Raw genomic sequence first — 17,719 nt, forward strand, 5'->3', positions numbered from 1 at the left:
AAAGTGATGTTTCAAAATTTTTTATTTTGTAGAATAAGACGCTAGTCCTAGATTTGACAAATTAATTAACGTACGTTTACCTGTTCCTGAGAAATAATTTTTTTTGTTAAAAAATTACGAAATGGCGACAGGTGGGAAAATATAGAAAAATAACACTTATGTCGATATAAACGTTTTTGCTCACTTTGGTGTCCTAATCAGTGCCAGAACATTCCGGAATGGGAAATACGTCCCAGAACATTCCGTACGCGTGCAGGAAGAGAATGGATAATACTGCATTATTTTTCAGATAATATTTGATTTCAGTATATTTTTCATAATTTTGTATTTTAAACGGCAAGATTTGGATTTTGATATATTTTAGTTATAATTTTAAAATAGGATAACACAATGCAAGAAATTATGAAAGCTGAGAATGACGAGTTGTTAAAATATTACAATTACATAACGATGCAATTGATTTTCAGCGGAAAAAAATGTTAAAATGAAATAATTTGTAATTACTAATTAATTAATTAACATTGGTATTGAATACAAATTAAATTAATTTTTGTAGAATTTAATTGTTTAATTTCACTCATCAACTGTTGCATACAAATACTTGTAGGACAGTTATAAAACAAAGTACATAGCATAACTCCTGCGTTAACCGTTTATTAGAAAATAATGCTTTTCCCGCCCTTAATTATAGTAACCCTAATTTTCATCCAATTGAATTTTAATTAGTTTTAGTCCAGTAACTCTTAATGAAATTTATAACGGGATCTGTTTCAATATAACCGAATTAAATGCATCATAATTACTCAGGATATGCATTAAACATATTTTTTGTTCCAGGAATTGGGTAAAATATCGTTAAAGCGTAACTTTATTGCAGCAATAAAATCAATCCTGACTCGGTGATGTGTATTGATATATATATATATATATACGTACAGTACATTTAAAAGTTCCTGTTAAATTTACTTGCATATTTTTTAATTAAAATAAGGAGAAACTGTTATAAAATGAATTCGGGATTGCTTTTTTTTATCGAATTACACCTAAGGAAGAAATTTGGCCAGGTCTCTGCTTAAAAATGAGGTAAATCATTATTAGGTAAAAATGAAGTTATTCTGTAAACTTGGAAAAACATTACGGGGAAATATATTTGGTCAGGAAAGCCAGGAATCTCGTTTCAATTCGTGAAAAATTTCGTTTCGGAAATTCTTGGGGAAAAAAATAATATAGAAAATTTAGTTTCATCGCTTTTGAATTAAAAGTATACAAAAAAAAAATCATTATCTTTAACAAAAATGGAACCGACATTCAAGACCGTGTAATATGATACACGTATATACAGTTATAAGATTCCGACTGTCCCTACCGATGCTGTATATAATATATATGTATGTTTAGTCTAAAAGGTTTAAGACGAGTTATGTCAATTTTTAATTATTTTATTAATAGTACTATATATCTTGTGCAGAACTCACATTACCTGCCCCTTACATATGACCACATAACATCATCACGTAACGTGACGCATGCATACAGATTACCAGGATTCCCACTGTTCCAATCTACCTACCAGACGGCAGAAAAAGGTTTCTTATCAATTTCCAGAACTATTTTTGTCTAAAACCTTCTTTCAACATCATGGTACCACCACGAAAAACAGGTGGATCGATAGCAACAAGGTTTATTTCAATCGTATTAATAAGAAAAAAGTTATGCGCCAACATAAAAATATATATATATATATATATATACGGGTCGAATACATAACCTTCTTGTTGGAAGCCGGTTTAAAAAAATGAATTTTTTATTAACACCTTCAGAAATTAAAAAAAAAAAACTGACAACAAAGTAATAATACTTTCCTGCCATTAGTAATTTGATCTTATATAGAGAAAAAATAATAACGCATGATAAAACTCATAAAACCTAAAAAATTCAAAAATTTATATTTTTAAACTTTGACCGGCTCCTCACCTTAATATTACCCCCAAAGTTTTTATTGGATCACTTGCGCTACTGCTACTACTAGGAATACATTAAAAGAAATTGTTTAATAAATAAAAGGTTAGTTTTTCAATTTTTGGTGAGGGAGGAATTTTGGGGAAACATATATTGTTTTTAAATAAAATATGCATGCACACATGATGTATTAAATTCATATCAAGTGAGGTTATATTTTGAAAGTTTTGAAAAATTAATTCAAAAACTATTATATCCCTTCCTGAAGATATTGACCCCAAAATATTACCGATAAATTGTCCCGTATATAGAGTTTTGTACAAAATTTCATCGATTTATCCACTCAAAAGTTATTAACCTTCAAGTACGCCAACACACATCCATCAATTATTTTAGAATACATATTGTTTTTTAGATTTTATTATTAATATCCGGGAAAGTCATGCTATGACCGTTTGTTTTTATGTAAATAATGAAAAATGTATAAATTGATTACTCTATAAGAATGCACAAATCTATTATTTATACATTAACGTAGATTAAAAGGGAAATAAAGTTGAGCACTAATTTTTAGCTAATGCGTTTACTAGTAACCAATGAATTAGAAAAATCTATCAAAAAAAATATTTTATAAGAAAAACTTATTTAAGAACAAATATTCTTATTCTTATAAAACATTCTAAATTAAATTTTACTCAATTTAGTTTATTCATACTGTAACATATAATTTATACTTTCTATACAATAAATAATAAACTGTCATTCAGGGAGTAAATAATGAAAATTGTTTTATAGGAAACAAAAAATTCCTCTTAGAAATGTATATCCTGACGAAAATAAATTATGAACTAACGAACGGAAGGATGATGACTTGTGAGAGAACATTGAAATCATCTTGAAGCATATTACAGATTTTATTATTTTTTATCGATGTCTACATTGATATCAATTTATATGTAATAAATCCACCTTTATTTAAATAATTATAAATGCTTAATTAAATTCGTACACGATAAACATCAATAATAACCCTTAATACTCCTGAAAATCATGTACATACTAAAGAATTATGTAACTAAACGTTATATATAATCTTTAAACTTTGTTTCAACATAGGCAATAAATTTAATTCAATATTTATCATCTATTAAATTATAGATTTATGCAACCGAGAGAAAGAAAAAAATTATCGGTCAACTGAACTCACAGGAGAATTGGCCAAGGAGGGATATAGTTGAAATTAGCTAACCGTTGAGAAAGAGGGGCTATCTTTGGACCGTACACTAATCCAAATTACTGAACGAACGTAATCTATATAGCGAGGGGAGAAAATAAGAGGAATTGTGTACGGTTGGAACTGAAGGGAATTAAAGAGGGAATGAAGTAGAAGAAGAAGAAGAAGAAGAACTAATAGTAGTAGAGGAAGGGGTAATTTACAGTATTAACAGATATAAATCACTGCGACTACGGTGGGGGGGGGGGAAGTACGTTCGTTCGTTCAAGATGAAAGTTACTACACAACTATATATATATATATATATATAGTTTATAACTGTGTTTTACTTATACTATATCCACCACGTTGTACTACTACAACTATGTACTCTACAGTAGTAAAATAAATAAAAGTAAACCATACTTACCCTTTCTAGTGGCGGCTGGATTAGACGATATCAACTGAAACGTTGTAGACCAATAAAAAATGAAAACGATGACACGTAACGTAGTTGTTATATACGCACCACGCATTGTTGCCAGATTTCTCACTCACTCCCTCGCTCACACTTATTGGCACTTTACTTCACCTCAAGACATAGCCATCAAATTAAACAGTAGTAATCTTTATCATTATGTTTTAACATAACTGCTGCTTCCCAGCCCTGAAAATAAAATAAAATAAAACATGTATATAATTTTTCTTTGTTATACTGTTTTATTTACAATCACTTTCTAATATAACTAAATTATAAGTAAATCGTATAACGCAATAGTGACGTGAAAGAAAGGTATCCAGTGATACCTCTCAAGGCAATGCAATAAAAAACTGAACAAACCAAAATACAATTAAAAGTATATTAATAAAAAACAATTAAAAATGAACACAAAATTCGTTAACAAAGTACACATAAATTAACAATTTATGAATAAATAAAAAAGGATAAATGGTCAACACAACAGTTAAACTGTCAATGAAAACAAACAAAAGGACAATATTTTACCACACAACAGTCCCAACATCAAATACAGGCAACCTTTTCAGACGTCTCACATCCTCATAATTATCGAAAAGGTTAACAACCAGATGGTCTTTATTTGTGTTAAGCTAAAACGTATCTTGAGCTTAACCGATGACTTTCTTCACGAATAGGCGGTATCCCTAATACAAGTGTATATATATATATATATATATTTTTTTTTTTAACCTAGGGATCCACCGTTAGGCATTCTTCAGAGGATGAAGATAAATGATTTGTAGCGTGTGTGAAAATGCAATGCCTGACTGGGATTCGAACCCGGGACCTCAGGATGAAAGGCCGAGACGCTACCACTGCGCCATGGAGGCCTGCGTGAATATATATATATATATATATATATATATATATATATATATATATACAGTAAATATAATTTATAGTGACCTCCAAAAAACCGAAGATTTTAGATCATTGTAACCAATAGACACAATAACCGATGGTTAAGTAGCTTTGTAGTACTACTTTAATATTCAACCTAAACTGGTATTGTAATACAGTAATAATAAATTATTAAAAATAAGAATAATTTATAAAAAATAAAATTTATATTATTATATTTATATATTATAAAAAAAAACCTACGCAATAATAAATACAAATTCCTCTACTGTGAATGTTATTCGCAAAGTCATAAATAAATCACTACTGAATGAATTACACAGGATACGTAAAATAAAATACTGTATTCACACAGCAAAAGATTAATAACAACTGAATGTAGCTGATTCAGTTTACAATAATCTGGTACACGAAGAAGTTAAAAAAAGTCTGATATGGACAATATATGACTTCCTTCAACGCCTATTAAATTACATTTACACAGTTTTTAAAATGAAAAGTACATAAAATATTATTTCATTAATAACTTCTGATATTTTTTTTATTTTTTTCATTGTTATTATTGAATTATTATTTATCGTAGTTTTTTTTGCAATCAGGGTTTAATAATTATTAATAAATCAATATATTTAAATTTAAAAAAAAAAGTTAAAAAAAGGACATGAAGTCTGATTCGAACTAATGTGCCTTCCCCTTGTATCCAAATATTTCATTAATTAAAATTTCATTTGGCTATAATTCTGGAACCAATGAAAATAACCACCACTTATGATATATCGTTGAAAACCGCTCAATGAGGGCTTATTACTGCAGTAGAAAATGTAAAAAATCCAATTTTTTTAGATTTTGGGCTTTTTTGGACCAATGGATCAACAGAATTCAAAATGACATCTTAAAACGAGTAAAGGAAAAAATAAATCTATGGCCGAAACTAGTAAAAATAAAAACTAGATGGTTAGGCCAATTTAACCAACCAGAAATTAATCTAAACGAAGTAATCTGACCAAGTTTAGTCAAAATGGGTCCAGTAGTTCTGTAGATATAAGGTGATTTAGGTGCCAACACCGAACATACACACATACATAAGAACATTAACATCCGAAAGATTTCCATACGGTTTTTTTCGATTTCTTAGTTATCAAAACGTCAAAATTGGGTGCAAACTGCATATGCCCAAATTGGACCGATTACAATACTTTCCCTTCTAGAGCTATAGCTCTGCTATAACGCTATCTAGGTGGAAAAGTAATATATATATATATAATACGTTACTTATTACGTTACTAATTCTGACGATAAGTAATAATATCAATCAACTGGTCATAAACGATTAAATTAATAAAATAACTCCAACAAATATTACTGGCAAGAATTTACGTAATATTAATATCAAAGTAATTTCAATAAGCTTTCTTTTTATTTAAAAAAAAACCAAAAATATACAAAGAAATATAAAAGTAAAATGAAGAAATAAAATTATGAATTGCAAAAGAAATGTAAATACAATCTCATTTAATAAAAAAATTGGTTTCACAAATTTCTTTATATGTTTAATTCAAATACCATGAAAAACGTCTTTCATATTTATATAAGATATAGTCGTTATCTTAAAACCATCCTCCTACACTGTAACTAACATCCTTAACAATAATTATAAAATTATCGTTAAAAACGTATCATATTCATTTGAATAATTGAAAGCCATTAAAAAAAACAAATGAGTAAATAATGTGTTTATTCTTGCCTAGAATACCTGTGAATTTATTTTATAATTGTATAATGTAACAATACACATTTCATAATTTTTTTTTTTTTTGAGCCTAAGGATACAACAGGGCAAGGTATTTTTTGTTATTATTTTAATAGAATTTTAGTAAAATTTAAAATAATATAAAATATTATTATTGAGTGAGATAAGACAACTGAGTTAAAATAATAAAAAAAGACAAGCAAACTTAATTGTGATAAAAAGTACACAAATAATTAGAAGTTGCCGGAAGGAAATAAAAGAGAAAAGTAAACTAAAATAAATAAAACAAAAGAAAAAAGAAAGGAAAAAAATAAATTTATATAATTTAATTAAATGTTAATACCTAAAGTTTTAAAACGAAAAACAAATTAATGTAATTATTTAAATTAGAATAATAGCCTAAAGGCGATTTAATCCTAAAGTTGTAATAATAAAGATAACTTGGTTTTGCTTGTTGAAAAATTAACCGGTAAGTTAAATAAATAAAAAATATGTAATAATCAAAAACTATAAAAAAAAACTCAAAGATTGATTTTTTTGGGGAGAATCAAGCATCATCAGGCGAAGAATATTCATTATAACTTTTGAATCTTTCCTAAGATCTAGGTACATTTTCTAAGAGTATTTAATTTAATTTGCATATAATGAGAAGATAAAAGAGAGGAAATGATGACAAAAAAATAAATAAATAAAAAATAAAGAGAAGGAAAAAGATGTTAATACTACTACTATTAGTCTCGATGTAACTCAATTCCATAAACAAAATTTTATTTATGCGTAAAATTCAAATTCATTAAACAACCTCTACACATGATTTTCTTTATTAAGTTAACATTACTAATAGGATCCAGTTGTAAAATTTCCGTAAATTTGATTCGGTAATTAAAATAAAAATTAGAAAAAAGAGGGGTAGAAAATGAATCATCCGAAAATAAAACAATTTTATATATTTTATAGAATCGAAAGAAGAATCATCCGATTTGTTTATATTTTAGAAAATACTAAATATAAAAAAATTACGATTAATTTTGTATTAAGGTTTATTCATGAAGTTTTGTTTTACATACTAATTCATAAATTCTTAATATGTCCGATCCCCCTTATGATGAATGGCATACGTCCATACACCTTACAAGCGTTTCTCTATTCACTGCTGCCACAGCTGCTATTATGCGGTTCAACAGTTCGACCCCTGTAGCTGGAAGGAAAGGCGCATAGACGTAATCTTTTACAAAACCACATAAGTACAAATCGTACACAGTGAGGTAAAAATCTTGGAGGCCAGTAATGAAAAACTGAATCTTTAGCTTCCATACAGCCGATCCGTCGTTAAGGAATCCTATCGCTCAAAAATTCTCTAAGACAGATTCCAGTGAGATGTTGCTCCGTCCTGCTGGAAAATGAAAACTTCCAAATCGGCCTCTAATTGAGGGAAAAACAAGTTTTTTAAGCATATTTTTAAGCAGTTTTTTAAGAAAAAAAGGGATCGTCCTCTTTTTCCTGAAACATTGCACAAAAAAACATTAACTTTGGGAGATTCTTTCTCATGCTGTAATTCATGTGGCTTCTTCGTACCCCGTATTCTAACATGGTGGCAGTTTAACTTCCCGCTTAAATGGAAAATAGTCTTGCCAGTAAACAGTAAACGTGTTACAAAATTGTCACCTACCACCTCGTTAAGGAGAATTCACAAAATTCCACACGTTGTTGTGTGGAATTCATCTTCATAAAGACCTTGCAGTAGATGAATCCTGTACGGTTTCATAAGCAAACGTAGGTGCAAAACACGCCAGATAGGCATTCTGGGAATGTTTAGTTCTCTACTGACACGGCGAGTTGACTTTTGGGGGGGAGGAGTACGTGAAAAACTGACGGATGCGATCCACATCTTCGTCTGACACACGGGGTCGACCACTTGATTTCCCCTTATACGAACTGCCGGTGTTTTTAAATTATCGCCTAATGCTCCGAGCGGTAGCAAGTTCAGCATTAGATTCACTACGGAAAACACGCTGAACAGTAATTACGGACACACCTGTGCGAAGCGTAGAATATAAAATGATTTCTGTTGTGGAATCGCCACTTTCTCTAAAACTGAAGTGAACGAAGTTTTAGTGCTACCTAGCGGGAACCGCCTGATCTGATGAAAGAGTTCCCTCTTTCTAACAGTACTTTGCTCGATCAAAACGAATTAAAAACTGAATAATTATAACATTTCAAAATTGGATGAATGTTTAAGGGACACGACATTGATTAGGTAAAGCTCTTTTTGCCAATTAGAATTATCCAGAAAAAAAATTACTTTCTAAATACTGACAATTCTTAGAAACAATCAACGGCTAACAGCTATTCCGAAACATAATTTTCTGGACGTTCATCATCAGTTATCACATTCAAATAAGCATAAAAAAACTAAATTTCAACTCGGTCAAAAATTTGAATCAGAACGTAATATTTTTGAGGAATAAATAGATATTATTATGATTAATGTAAGAAGAAACCGTTTGAGATAGATATTATAAAAATTAAAGATTTTAGACTTAAATTTTCCATTATAAAATTATTTAAAATATTACAGCTGGAACCTGAATCGGGAATCCACCTGTGAGAATCTGAATAAATGGTTTATAATTCACTTGGATTCCTCCAGAATCCACTACTTTGATGATGGGCTAGAGGTTTTCCTAGCAAATCATGAGTTTGTTCTCTTTATTATCTAAAAGAGAAATTTTTTTTGCAGTATTTACTTAACATAGTAAAAGCCTAAAAGAGAGCTTTATTTTACGTTTAAGGTATCAAGCCTTTATTTAAAATTATGAACCGCTGAAGCTTTACTCCACTTCTGGATAAATATATCCTGATTTCCAGAAAATTATTGGTGATATAGGTATCTTCTATCGGAGATTACTTTAGATGAGTTTTTTATCACGTAACGTAGTGCTTCTAATCCGTTGAATAGTCAAGTGGATATGTGTAAATGAAGTGTAATCTAGATCAATCATTCTTGAGATGTGTGGATAATTGAAACCCACCCACCAAATAACACCGGTATCTACGATCTATTATTATTCAAATCCGTATAAAAGTAATAACCTTTAAAACTAATAATCATTAGTAATAAACTTTAAAAGTAATACCTTTACTAGAATCTGAACCTTACAACTTTTGACTTCAAAATCAGTTGAGTTGCGATGACGAGTTCACCACTAGACCAACTCGGTGGGTTGGTCGAGTGCTCTAAGGTTCCAGTCCTTATAAAGCCAGTTGCTTTTATATGGATTTGAATGCTAGACTGTGAATACCAGTGTTCTCGGGATTAACCACACATCTCAGGAGTGGTTGACCTGAGTCTGTTCCAGACTACATATTTACCGGTACATTTACATTTACACTGCAGCTACCTCGGGCCTGGCAAGCCGGTACAAGTAATTGCATTGCCTACACACGTTCACCTAGACCCGGCAGTAATTAGAAAACTAGTTGGAAAAAACAAAAAATATAGAAAAATTGCTTTTCGATTAATAGAATGCAAAATTTTAAGGAAATTATCATAAAATAAGAAAATATAATTCTATTGAATGGTGTAAACAATATCGACAGCACAAATTAATGAATTATTGTAATTAAATTTTTTTTTGTTTTTTTTTAATTTGTGATAATCCTCAACACAGAATACTCTATACGGTATACATAGTTTTTCATATAAACCGATTTCGGTGGCAGATTGGAATTCTCGGCCTTACAACCGGAGGTTCCGGGTTACGCTACAAAATTCAATTTCCACATCCCACGCACAATCTTCAAGCTTATGTGATGCATCAAGCATAAAAAAAGTGTGTTACAATTCGGAGAGTATAAGTTTTTTAAGATAGAAATGTACTTCTAAGATAGTGTTTTATTATTTTTTCTGTACCACAATTCGTTTAATTATAATTGGCTTATAAAGTAAAGAAGGATCCACATAATTTTTATTTTTCTTATTTAGTAATTGTAAAGAAGGCTAAAAAGGAGACTTGTAGACTGATAAAAAGAAAGAAATTGATTCTTTCTATACACTGATTGGGAAAAAATAGTATATGACGATCTGTACAGTGAAAAAAAAAAAATCATAAACACAAACATTAGGCATATTTTTATTTAAACAATTCCAGATGAAGAATTTTTAAGATGAACGCAATTTTGAAGGAGGAATGTAATTTAAAAGCCCTACATTTTCAAATATTGAATTGACTGAATAGTAAAGTTTGGTATAATTTATATTCAAACGTTATTTAAAAAAATTATCAAACATCAGATTTTTGTATAACTCATTAAATCTCAATCTATCTGAAACTGTAAACTTGTATTTGTGTTGTGAAAATTTCAAAAAATTAAAATAAGATAAATTATTTCAGTAATAAATAAAATAATATATATTGAAAATAAAAAATAACATTACGCTTTCTATAAATATATGTATATATAAATTTTTTTGTTTCCTAAAAAATCAAAACCTACGCAAAACTGTTATAACACTGACTTACAATTTACGCGTAATATATAAGCATGCTCTCGTTTTAATATTTCGGCAACAATGGTCATATTAAAAATAATCTTTGCAGTAGAAAAATAATTTGTGTATCTTATAGGACGTAATTATAACTTATTTATTTAAAATAGCTCTGAAGATCAGACACTATAAGATGAGAAGAAGCACCAGATTCATGAGGTCTTGCCACATGCAATCAGGCAACGAAGACAGATAGTATACTCCATTAAAATATAATACTGCAAAAAGGTTTAGAGTTTAAGTGTGCAAAAAATATTTTTTCGGATATTTCATTTTAATTGAATATTTAAGAAAAAAATTATGAATTTTTTTTGATGTCTTTATAATCCGAATAAAGTCTACGGAGTAGAATATTATTGAACTATCCCGTCTAGCTCTATAGTTTTACAAGGGGAAGTATTGTAATCGGTCCAATTTGGGGATATGCGATTTCCATCAGATCTTTACGTTTTGACACCTAAGGAAACCATAAACCGGGTGAAAATTTTTCGGATTTTTTGTATACGCCCGCGCGTATGTGCGTATATATATATATATATATATATATACATATGTATGTGTGTGTGTGTGTGTGTGTTCGGTGTCGCACCCTGAATCACCTTATATCTCCAGAACTACTCGACCATTTTGACCAAACTTGGTCAGATTACTTCTATATATGGGGGCACTGATGCCATTAAAGTTTCAACTTAAAAGGTCAAGGAAATGAGGTTGTAGTATCTCGAGATTTTGTCTAGTTAAAGTCTTATTTCTCTTAGGTACATTTGAAAACAATTAAAATAATATTTCCAAAAAACGTTTTTTGTAAAATCGCACCCCCACCCGAAAAACTGTTCTCAATATACTAGTGGCTAAGTGGGTACAGTGTAAAAAAAGTATTTATTTAAATTGGCCGCTAGTAGCGCCACAACCGCACGAATAAAATACGGTATGGCACGCGTTTTAGTTATAATCATTGAATCAAATAAATAAAAAAATATTATATGTAAATAAAATGATATATATTTTAAAGTAATTAAGCCCTGCATCGGAAAAATGCCGCGCGACAGAAAAATCCTACAACTGTGTTGTCAGCTTTATTTTTTATCGTTATCAATTATCAAATCACAGTCCACTACATTTTATATGTAGATTACATTAAAAAATACAATTTAGGATTTAAATATTAAAATTTCAACATGCTTTTTATTAAATAAATATTGTAGTTATTTTATTGAGCTATTTAGATTTTATTTTTTCATCAGGAATTTCATGTACATATGAATTTTTATTATAACGCTGTAAACCAATTTTAATTATTGCCGATCTCCGTGGCTGACTAGGTAGCATCTTAACATTTTGTACAAGAATCCAGATTTCGAATCCCGGTAAGGGCATGGAAGTTTTTCATACTACCAATTTTCACTAGGCTAATGACCATAGTTGTCCGATGTCCACTCTTTCATAACAAAAGAAAAAATTATTTTATTAACTTTTAACTATATTGTAAAATTCTGATTTATAAATATTTACTAAGCTCTTTAAATCGATTAATTTCAATATTGCATTTTATTTAAGTAAATTATATTTTATTTATATTAATATTTTCTGAATAACTGGAAGGATATAACATAGAATAAAAAGTACTAAGAAGAAAATAAAACTGAAAAGTAAATATAAATTAGAAAATGGAAAGTCTTAAATAAAAAAAGAATCATACGATGATAAAAGATCTGCTAAAATTACTCCAACAAACTTTTTCGTAAAAGAAGATATAACAAGTCGTAAAGTAGAAGTAATAAACCAAAATTAGGCAACAAATAATTACTTAAAAAACTAATTAAATCGACATCCTCGAAAACTTTAATTAAGAGAAAAAGAAAGTTCGAAAATAAAACACAGCAGCTTTTCGCAATCCGTAATGATAAATGTACGTGGAAAAAATATCTCAGTGGTACAAAAGTATCTTCCTATATAAAGGTTTCTAGTTTGAATCCAGTTACGACTGGTTCTGACTAATAGATGCATCTTTCGATAAACATAATTTGTTTTTTTTTTTGTTTTTTTTTTGTTATGAAAAAGCGAGCATCAACACTGGTCATTGGCCCGATGGAAATTGGTAGTGTATGAAATGATGCCATGCGCAATCGGGATTTGAACCCGAGACCTCCTCACGAAAGGCCAAGATGGTACTTACTTAGCCACGAAGTTCAGTGATTTACTGATTTTATTGATAGGGGAAAAATAAAGAGCTGACTCTCTCTCTCTCTCTCACTCTCTCCCTCTCTCTCCCTCCCTCTCTCTCTCTCACCCTCTCTCTCTCTCTCTCTCTCTCTCTCTCTCTCTCTCTCTCTCTCTCTCTCTCTCTCTCTCTCTCTCTCTCTCTCTCTCTCTCTCTCTCTCTCTCTCTATCTATCTATCTATCTATCTATCTATCTATCTATCTATATCGTGTGTGTGTGTGTGTGTACTTTGGGATAAATGATTTTGTGTTTTAAAACGTATAGGCAAAAAGTAAAAATAAATCCTATTTGTCTTATTCCACAATAATGCAATAATTTTCAAAACTGAATTTCTCAAAAAAGATTTATACAATTTTTAAAAATTTGCTTACAAATTTACTGAAAAATAATTTATTTAGTTTTTCAAAAAATTATTAAATTGAAAGTTTTTCATGTGGTTTAAATGAAATCTGTTTTGATTTATTACTGTGTTCAATAAGAAATTATAGCATTTTACGAAATTCTCAAAAATAAATTACTAAAATAAATTTATTTTATTTACTAGTTTAGAAATAAAATGATCAAAATCGATCAAAAAAATTTACTACAGGTATGTGCAAATAGATATATTAAATCACATTCGGGTGAACTGCACACATCTGTACCCTTTTTCAAACGAAGGTTCAACATTATGAAATTAATGTTTATTTTATTTTAAATTAGCAATTTTCAAAAAAATTACATTTTTCTCCTTGTCATTTTATTTAAAATATATAAGATATTCATGATTTTGTTTAAAGGGACTAACAAGCTTCGATACATTTTTTTACAAAATCACCTCATCTAATATGCATTACAATGGACTGCGTAGAATTTTAAATAAATACAGTTATTTTAAGAAAAATAACTTTTTGTTGAAAGAAATTTTCATCAAGGTGAAAATCAAAATATAAATTTACCACATGAAATACCGATCGATTTTAAAACTAATGATTATTCATCTGATTTTATACTATTAAAACTCTAATTAAAATAACTAGTTTAAGCTATAACTTTTCATTCCTACATCACTAGTAGAAAAAACATAAAGACAATTTTTAAACACTATATCCTCAGCCGCGTTAGGATGACTTTGTTTCTTCCGTTGCTTGGGATAAAAGGTTTCTCAAGACATTCTCCCGGATGCCATATAAGACCGTGAAAGGACTCGGCAACCACAAATTGTTCTACTGAGTACGGAGTTTTGACACAGACTGTTTTTGTGAAGTCGTTCTCACAGGTTAATTCTATTCTCAGGCCATTTGTTGCCTGCCGCTCTCTTGGCAAACTCATCAGCCCGTTCATTCCCAAGGATACCGTAATGACCCGGGACCCATACAAATACTATTGTCTTGCTTACTCTTGAGAGGGTGTCATAGATAATTTGTATGATGGGTTCAGATCGTCTGTTGTTCAAGCTCACAATTACACTACTAAAGTCACTTATGATCAGGAAGCTGTCGTAACTGCGGGCCTCAATAACTCTCAAGGAAAAGTAAAGTTTTCCAATTCTACTTTAGTTTATGCGATTAGTTTATTAAAACAGGTTCATTTTTATTAAAATTAAATAATCACTTGTATTTTCAATAGAAATAATATTTCTCCAAAAAGGTTAATTTATTATAAAAGGTATAGAGATGAAAAATAAAATATTTTTCTTCTTTCATAAACGTGGTTTAGATACGTTAAAAGATTCTGGTTTAATCCAAGATGGTATATAAGTATCATGATTTATAAATAGACTATGATAAAATGCTTTCTCAGTATATTTTGATTAATCTATGAACTACTATTCATGATTTGGAAGTTAAATTCTGTAGAAAAAAATGGGTATATACAGGATTGCCGTATGAAATTTTGGATGCTGAGGAGAATCTTGATGTTATTTTAACCGGATGTGTTTGATTCGTGATTTATTATTATAAGCTGCAAACCTTTTTAGTACAATATAGAATTAATTCACGATATCTGGTCCAGTGGTTCTTAAATAATAGTTCACAAATTATAAATCTACTTAAATATACTCTCAGTTAATAACAATTTTTAACAGTTAAAAAAGGTATTTACATACTTACATTTAAATCTCAAATTGGGTTACTTATGGATAAAATGTTTAGGTGTAAGCAAATATATCTAAATTCTACATAAATATTTACATTTACAGGTAATGAATTATTTTCAAGAATATTTGAAATATATATACGTTGGTATAATATAAAGAAAAAATTGTTCTACAGTAAATTTCTAACAAGTAACACCTTACACAACACCCTAACAAGTAATACCTTCACTCCCTTTACGGAAACAGTAAGATGTCTTCATAAAATATATTAATTTATATATTATTCAAAATAGTACAATTATGAATAAAAACAAAACGATACAGGATTAAGTTAAATATGATCACATATTTAAAACAAAAGGAAGGAAAACCAAGCTATATCATTACTGTAATATCTTTTAAGTAGAGCGACATCACCCTTAAAAACGAGGGTTTCCATAATATAAAGAGGAAGTTACTCGTAGAAATGTGCTTATGAAAATGAGAGGGTGAAGAAATCGCCTATAGGGATTTTATAAGGGTAGAAGGGAGAGAAGAGCACTTCTCTCGAAATCTAGCTCACAATTTTCTGCAATTTACAACGACGGATGTCATAAAAGAATAGGGTTGGATAATAGTGTAGATTGCATCATTATATGCATATATTGTAATTGGGGGGGGTTTGATCAAAAGAGATTTACACGTGCGTAATGGACGTGTATATATATATATATATATATATATATATATATATATATAATATGATGCGTAGCCTATATGAAGACTAGCACGTGCAAGTATAAAATAAAACCTTTGTTACAATAAAATTGCATTAAACCACTTTTAAATACAACGTATAAAGAGTTAAAAAAATAAAAAAATTACTCTGTAAGTAATTAATAAGCATACAGAACAGTGTAAATTATTGAATTTCGAAACGAACTGGATTTATCATATCTTGCATTAAATCCATTTTCTCTAAACAAATAATTTTATCTATAATAAAATTTAATAAAAAAAAAAAACAACTTGAAAAATTTTCCAATAACCAAGCTTTACTAAATTGTAACAACACATCTACTGTCATTACACTACGGTATGTTACACTAGCAAATACAATCATGGAAGGGAAAGCAGCATAATATTGATACATCGAAATTTTTTTTTGGCATGATTATATCGCCACATAAGTTTAAAGACTGTGCATGAGGTATGGAAATGGAAGTTTGTAGTATATGAAAAATGCCACGCCTAGCGGGATTAGATTTTCTTTTAGTTTTTCTGGGTGAAAAACGCTTTCGTGTTATCATCACCAAGAAAATTATTTATAAAAATAAATGTTAAAAAATGAACAATTACAAATTAGTTAAAAACTAAATAACCGAGCCAGCACCCCAAAAATACATCTTCAAATTAAAAGGTCCATAACGCGTGCTAAAAGCGAAATAAAAATAGAGATATATCACATTACATATCACTTTCTCAAACATAGTTACCGCTGATATATTAATAAATTATTAAAAGTATTAAAAAGTACAAATCCACTTTGCCACCAAAATTATTTTGACTTCTCGAGATCTTTCATCCCTTAGAACGTCGTCAGGAGATTAAAATATCATAAAAAATAAAGTTAACGAATTAAAATATTAGGCAGTCATGACTGATTACCAGTTATCAGCATACTGAGTGAAATATATAATGTAATCTGGTAGAATAAAATGAAACCATGTTGTAAGAATGATATTTTATTTGAATTATTGCCTCTCTATATCTATATTTAGGGCGTGGTTAAACAAATGTTATAGCTCACATTATATATCTCCATTAAAAAAATAAAATTATAATCTACTTTACGGCAAATAACATGAATAGTTGAAACACACTGCAGTAATTTAAATGTTTGAATATAAACAGACGGAAAAAATCGTAAAAATAAAATAAAAACATTTCATTATCCCCTAGAATAGTTTGCATGTTGCATGTAAACCCCTAGTTTAAACTTTCAACGTAATGCCGCATAACAGATACAATCCGCAAGGATATGGTGCACTGTTAGTTGGGAGTTGCAGTGAGCACAAAAGGATGGATCTGTTTCCATGAATGACTGTTTTCAGTCATCCATGAATGAGCCAAGTTTTCCTATTCGCAAACGGCAGATAATAACCTGCTCTCGACGGTTATTTCTGCTTGTGGAGCTCCAATTAAGAACACTGTGTCACAAGTGACACAGTGTTCTTAATTTGGGGGAAGTTTATTGTTCACGGTAGCATTCCATTCACTTTTCCACTCATCATGAACCATCATCTTTAGAAAACAGATAAGATCGTTCGAAACGATACGATTGGTGAAAGGAAGTAGGAAACAAGCCTCCTTTGCCGCATCATCAGCGCGTTCATTGCCTGAAATTCCAATATAGCTAGGAATCCAGCAGAAGCTCACAATTTTGTATTATGGTGGTTCGTTTGCGAAATAAAACACTGAATCTCATACATAACAGGATGTCTGGAGTACACATCTGTAAGGCACTCATGGAATCTGAGCAAATCAAAACATGTCGAAATGTTGGGTTAATTATATGTAAGACCT

The 17,719-nt window shown here is 29.6% G+C and overlaps 1 protein-coding gene across 1 annotated transcript in view; it reads right to left on the minus strand.

Moving 5' to 3' along the window:
* Window positions 1-17,719, minus strand: part of LOC142330689 (uncharacterized) — a 541,635-nt gene that overhangs the window by 463,740 nt on the left and 60,176 nt on the right. Inside the window, exon 2 of the mRNA XM_075376135.1 lies at window positions 3,603-3,839. Within this exon, the coding sequence (XP_075232250.1) occupies window positions 3,603-3,708 (106 nt within the window). The 5' untranslated portion in view covers window positions 3,709-3,839. The remainder of the gene's footprint in view (window positions 1-3,602; window positions 3,840-17,719) is intronic.

Source organism: Lycorma delicatula, chromosome 9, assembly GCF_047948215.1.
Source record: "Lycorma delicatula isolate Av1 chromosome 9, ASM4794821v1, whole genome shotgun sequence".
In the NCBI taxonomy this organism is placed as follows: domain Eukaryota; kingdom Metazoa; phylum Arthropoda; class Insecta; order Hemiptera; family Fulgoridae; genus Lycorma; species Lycorma delicatula.